This window comes from Mercenaria mercenaria, chromosome 6 (assembly GCF_021730395.1).
Source record: "Mercenaria mercenaria strain notata chromosome 6, MADL_Memer_1, whole genome shotgun sequence".
Taxonomy (NCBI): Eukaryota; Metazoa; Mollusca; class Bivalvia; order Venerida; family Veneridae; genus Mercenaria; species Mercenaria mercenaria.
Genome location: NC_069366.1, coordinates 46,323,095 through 46,329,039, shown reverse-complemented (window position 1 = coordinate 46,329,039; position 5,945 = coordinate 46,323,095). Strand labels below are relative to the sequence as shown.

The 5,945-nt window shown below is 35.0% G+C and overlaps 1 protein-coding gene across 1 annotated transcript; it reads right to left on the bottom strand.

Annotated features, from left to right (window-relative positions):
• Positions 1-3,914: 3,914 nt before the first annotated feature.
• LOC123549008 (CCAAT/enhancer-binding protein-like) lies at positions 3,915-5,945 on the bottom strand. Its single transcript, XM_045336761.2, has 2 exons — positions 5,459-5,945; positions 3,915-5,073 (listed from the first exon to the last, which is right to left on the bottom strand). Exons 1-2 carry the CDS (start codon positions 5,753-5,755, stop codon positions 4,537-4,539), a joined length of 834 nt encoding a protein of 277 aa, XP_045192696.2. The 5' UTR covers positions 5,756-5,945; the 3' UTR covers positions 3,915-4,536.

The window sequence follows — 5,945 nt, the reverse complement described above, 5'->3', positions numbered from 1 at the left end:
TACACAATTGAAGAAACTAAACTGAAAGTAATAAAACTATTGGTGGGGGAGATGTGATGGGGTATCCCAGTGGCCTTGGTGAGCCACAGACCCCAAAGTCAATAGTGATCTTTCTCAAGTGTGACTTATTCAGTTTGTAAAGTATGAAAGCCATAACTGTTATACTTTCTGAATGAGTACGGAAGAGAAAAAATACCAGAAATTAAGTCAGGTCCCTGTGACATTGACTTTTGAGCCAATGACCCGAAAATCGATAACGGTCTTCCTTTAGTAGTACTCAGTCACAGTGTAAAGTTTGAAAAACCATAGCTGTCATACTTTATGACTTACAGTCTAGAAACAATTAATTTTCTTGCATGCCAGACAGGATTTTCCCGTGCTTTTGCCGATGCTAGAAACTCGTCTTATACCCCGAGGAGTAAGATAACTCGTGTGCTGTAATTTATGAATGAATGCGTAATTCATATGCTACTATAATAAAATAGTGCATAAAAGAACTTTATTTTTTTTATTGATTGAAGAATAAGGCATGCAAGAAACATAAATCTATCACTAATTGAAGGTGCGGGTGGAAATATCTGGCTCTCGGGTTACCGCCTAAACAGTGTATATCCTTGAGCCAGATATTTCCACCCGTACTTATATATAATAGATATATTATATATAACAGCCAGTTAAAGATTCTTATATTCAGTCTTCTGGTAACTGTGTCTTTAACCGTTTTGAACTATTGATCCAATGAAAAATAGGGACCCTTCCAAATTGGTGTAACATCATCGTGTAAAGTTTCGAAGCTGTAGTTATTATACTTGGTGATTTGCCTCCATTGAAAGTGTTTGGAATCTGGCCTTGAAGTTATCAGAATTGAATATTTTGGTTAGAGCAGGCGATGCAATATCAGCAGAATAATAAATTAAGGAATATTGCACTTAAATTGCCAGTTCCCGTTGATTTGGTGATATCGAGGGGGTTAAGTTGCTATCGTCAAAAAAATGATCCGAGCACTTCATCATTGACCTTTGAAAGTGCTGGACAGGATGAACGTTCTGAGTTTCTATATCTCTGTCGCTTTAAAGGTTTTGTTACTTCCAATACGAATATTAAATATGTAATATTATATATATTATATACTGAGCTGTTGCGGTCAGTGGTTAACTTTTAAGCCCAGTCATATTGAGCCCTAACTGGATATTAGAGTCATATAAGTTAACAAGAAACTATTCACATTTCACAAATTGTCTTGTGTTAAGCATATCAAAAGCTCTTTGACCAAGAAAGGAAAACGATATTTCAAGTACATTAATAATCAAACACATATAGTGTAATGGTAATCAATGCAATGGTAAAACCAACAAAACAAAACTTCAAATCGATTTCTTAACTAAATAAAACGACATGGTTCTTTGTTTGAACAATTGATATAACAAGGGTGGTGGGTCAATTAATGGGTGCGCAACTTGATTCGTTGTATGACTGGGGGCATGGGACGTTTGTAAAAGTTGTGGATAATAGCCACTTGAACAAGAAAATGGGAAAAAATACATTAAGTCATAGCCGAATGCCGATCCAAAAATTAAGGGATTGTCCGTACGTGCATTGCGTTCGTCGCTTTGCAAATAAAAAAAAAATTAAGAAGTTTTGTTTAATCATATTTTATTGCAAAAAGCATTATGTGTATATTATATAAAATAAGTAATAAAATTACAGAACTGCAACAAGCAATTTACTTATATATGCTAAATACGTTAAAGATTCGGTCGACTATTTTTTTACAGATTTTGTACAATATACATTTTGTGAAGCAATAAAGAGGAAATGAAGAACCAGAAAACAAAGATAAAATAACTGTTATCTTTGTGTATGTGAAACTCTTTAGTCAATTGGCTGTGCGTGTATGTACAGCTATTACCTTTAGGGTGAAGGGGCAGGGTTGTAGGAAGGGGCTCCGTGGCTGTCGTGTCCAAAGTACGTAAATGGTAAAAAAGTAAAGTAAGAAGAGTGTAATTTTTCTGTATTATTTCAAAAGCGTTGCAACGGTTTTCTGCCTTCTGCACAATATTTCTGGTTATGTATAAGAATATCTTGCAAAAATCGTACGTCAATAATCTTATTAAGTTTGTACCACTCGTCACTTTCAGAGTACTCACTTTTCGCCTAAAATGTGTGGGTTAGTCCCTTTAAACGTCGAACGTACATGTATATAAGTTATTTTACAGTATTTCTAGTAAGACTTTGAAAATCTCAAAATGCTTGCTACTTAGGAACGTTAGTAGAATGAAATTAAAATTTATTTTTGAAAAAAAAAATGTCTTAAACACAGTTTGGACAGAAGCAAAGTGCAAGCCATGGTTCCCCAATAAATGCAGTGCACGGTTGAAAATATTAATAAAAAAATATTACCTAGCATTATTTGAGATGTTACCTTAACAGGACGTTTTCCTGCTGCGCAGAAGTAACGAATCTCCAATTTTAAAATTTGTAAACAAAATGCCTTTGGAGTTAATAAACAAACAAAAAAAAAACCACTTCAAATTACAATACTTAGTACACGTAGAAATGTCATAAATCTAGCGCTGCTGTGGAAAAACGGCTAAAGATCGGAAATCTTAATTCAAAATCTTCACACGGCTACTTTGGAATTATGATTATACTTTAACCCTTGCCCAGCTAAATTTCTATAATGAACTTGTCCATCTTTCAATTTGGACAGTACCATTTACTGTTAAAAGGGGTGTTTACCAAAAAGATACCGACTGAACAGAGAACATTGCAGATCTTGATCAGACTGCATGGATATGCAGGCTGATCATGATCTACACTGGTCGCAAAGGCAGAACCAAACGTGTCCAGCATTCTACATTTTTAATAGATTGCTATAAAACTTTGTTAGTGTTTGGAAAATAAGTTTTGTGTATATCAGAGCAACTGGGGGCAAATTATCACTTTAAACTGCACTTTCACTTCCTATTACAGTATTCAAATAAGCTATTTTGTCTTTCAGTTCCATGGTAACGACCCGTTTCAATTGCTCAAACTATTTTACACTTTTGCCACTAAGTATTCCTCCAAATGTGCTAATGTTAAATAATTTGACCTCTTATTCTTTGTGACAAAATTGGAAAATAACAGACCTCTCTTTGATAAACTTATTCCATAAATCTATGAATCCTAATTCGTCTACATTATTACCCCAGTGTTGATTACTGGCATTCTTACAAAAGCATCTAGTACATGTATAGAGTCCGAGTTAAATTTATCAGATCCATTTGGACCAGCTAATTACTGCAGTCTTGACTATCACGGGGCATTTCAGGCCACTTTGAAATATTAGATAGCATTGTAACAACTTAATGGAGTATAAAGAAGGAGGTCACATTTCACCTTATTTATCCGAGTGATAAAATATAGTTTTATATTTAGGTAAAGATGTCAATGAGCAAGAAATACATACATTTATGGGCAAAAGTACATTTGAAAAATTACTGGGCAAATAGTATATAAAGATAACAATTTGAAGTAAGTTAATCCTGAAGTTAAATTTGGTAGATCTAAATGCTTAATAACAATCGTTGTGCTCTACTTAATACATACTTTCTACATTTTCAAAGACTTAAAACGAACGGACAAACTTTATCATATTGTGGTATTTGGAATGTTATTCCTCCATTTTAGATACCGTTAGTATCTAGGGAAGGCTTGGTGACATTGTACAGTGACAAATTGTTGAGGCCATTCAGATTGTCATAGTAAATTCATAGGGTCTTAACGCTCAGGTAAATTCACTATATAAGGTATGATGATGATACAGGTAAAGTGAGAAATATCTGTGTTTTGTATCTGGGCTACACTGGGTCGTTAACATTACTTTACTACTTTAAGGTGGTGTAGTGAAGAAAGTGGTATTAAATTAGACATTTAGCCTGTACAGAATTTATTCATTTTCCTATCATTTTAAGGTATCAGAACAGAACTGAATGGGTTACAAGTATAATCAAAGCTTGAGTTTTGTAACGATTCTTTTTTAATACAAAGAGATCATTACCTGGTGTTAAAAACAATATACATCTTAAAAACAAGTGGGTACAATTTCTAATAAATCTATAACAGTTTCTTTCGTTACACAGCTTCCAGCTAAAAGTTTTGTTACATTCACACTGGATTTCAACAGGTTCTTGGTCCGTAATGCATGCTTGATCCGTTAGTCCAAATTCACCATGAATTATTTCAATAAATAAAACAAATGAGTATCTAATGCCGTGACAATTTTTCAAAAGAATTAGAAATGCTATTTTTCTTTTGCCATATTTGGTATAAAATACTTGTAAACTGCACAAGGCATACAATGATAATGTGTAAACATTGGAAAAGATTTTAAAGCAGTACAAAATATTATGACTATGTAAAGTTTCTACATGAATACACAAAATGTCTGTATAAGAGTCACAACAACAAATAGGCGAGATAAATTTGGCGAATGTCTTTGATGAAAAGTCAATGTCACTAATGGTATGAATGTCATTATTCCAAAAGTTTGGGTCATCTGCTGAGAATCTCCTCAAAGTTCTCTGGCAAAGATGCACCGACATTGATAAACAAGCTTTTAAGAACGTTAAGTTCTTTTGATAACAAGTCAACTTTCTTCTGCAGTCTCTCGTTTTCACTTGTAAGCTCTTGAACTCTTGTTTCCGTCACACCCTGTCGAAGTTTTGCCTTTTCGCGGCTTTTACGAACAGCAACGTTGTTTCTAGCTCGTTTTTCGTAGTACTCAGCTGTGTCCTTTTTTGGTTCCTTTTTACGTGGGCGGATAGGCCCGCCTGCTGATGGCTTTCGACCAGGTTTCCTGCACTCGTAGACAATTGGTGTCTTTGGTGTGTTTGGTGTGCTACAGCGGGAGCTGTTTTCTGACGTGTAGCTGTCAGCCGCACAAACAGTGACTTCCGGACTCTGACAGGCAGTAAGATCCAAGTCCTCGGACTTGATCGTCAAAATCTGCCTGCAGTCACTGCCGGTGGTATTGAATGACGCCTCTTTAGAGTTAGTCATGCAGATTTTTTGAACTGTTTCTGGAACAAACTGAAAGAAGAAAGAATATTCATAAGCATACAGTATAAATGTGCTTATCATATCTATACTAAATGAAACAAAACAAAAAACAACAGGAACTAAGATAATACCTTGTAAACCAATATTAAACATATTGCACATTAATTACTTTCTTTCAACTAAAGTTGATTCAAAAGATTAAAAACAACTTTTAATGCGGTGCCAATAATGTTGACCTGATCGATATTAATCGAGTGTACTAGATTTTAGCTTCCAGTCACATGCTATTTCTATTTATAGATTGTTGTGACAACCCGAGTAAATACAAGTTTCATCGATTCTTTCATCGTAATAAGTTCAAGCGTTGCAGATATCAAGATTTAAATGATTAAAGATTATTATTGAAGTAATTTACCTTTGATATATCCAAGAAATTGTTCTGGTTGCCTGCCTGGAAGTTGGAGGTGTGGCCCTCGACAATGTCAAGGTCACTCGCAGGAAATATGCTATCCAAATTTAGCGGCCCCTCCTCTGCCTCCAGTGTGGGGATAGCAGTATTAATCAACTCCTGAAGATCAACCACGTTCTCGAGTGTTGGATCGAGGGTAAGTGCGTGCTGACTTTCCTCTGTGAATGTGAACACTTGCTTTAGTAAGTCCTTTTTAAAACTAATGTCAGGCTCTCCCTCTTCATACATTCGTGGTGATTCCATCACTGGCGAAGATGATTCTTGGGTCCTGCTTGATTGGCATGTTGAATCTATTAAAGAGTCAGCAAAAATAAAATTTAAATTCTCCAGACCTGCGGTTTCTAGATTCCCAAGTATAGAATACAGTTTCGTAGCTTATTGAGCTCCGTGTTTATTTTTTAATGTTCAATGTACAGCGACGAATTTCGCAATG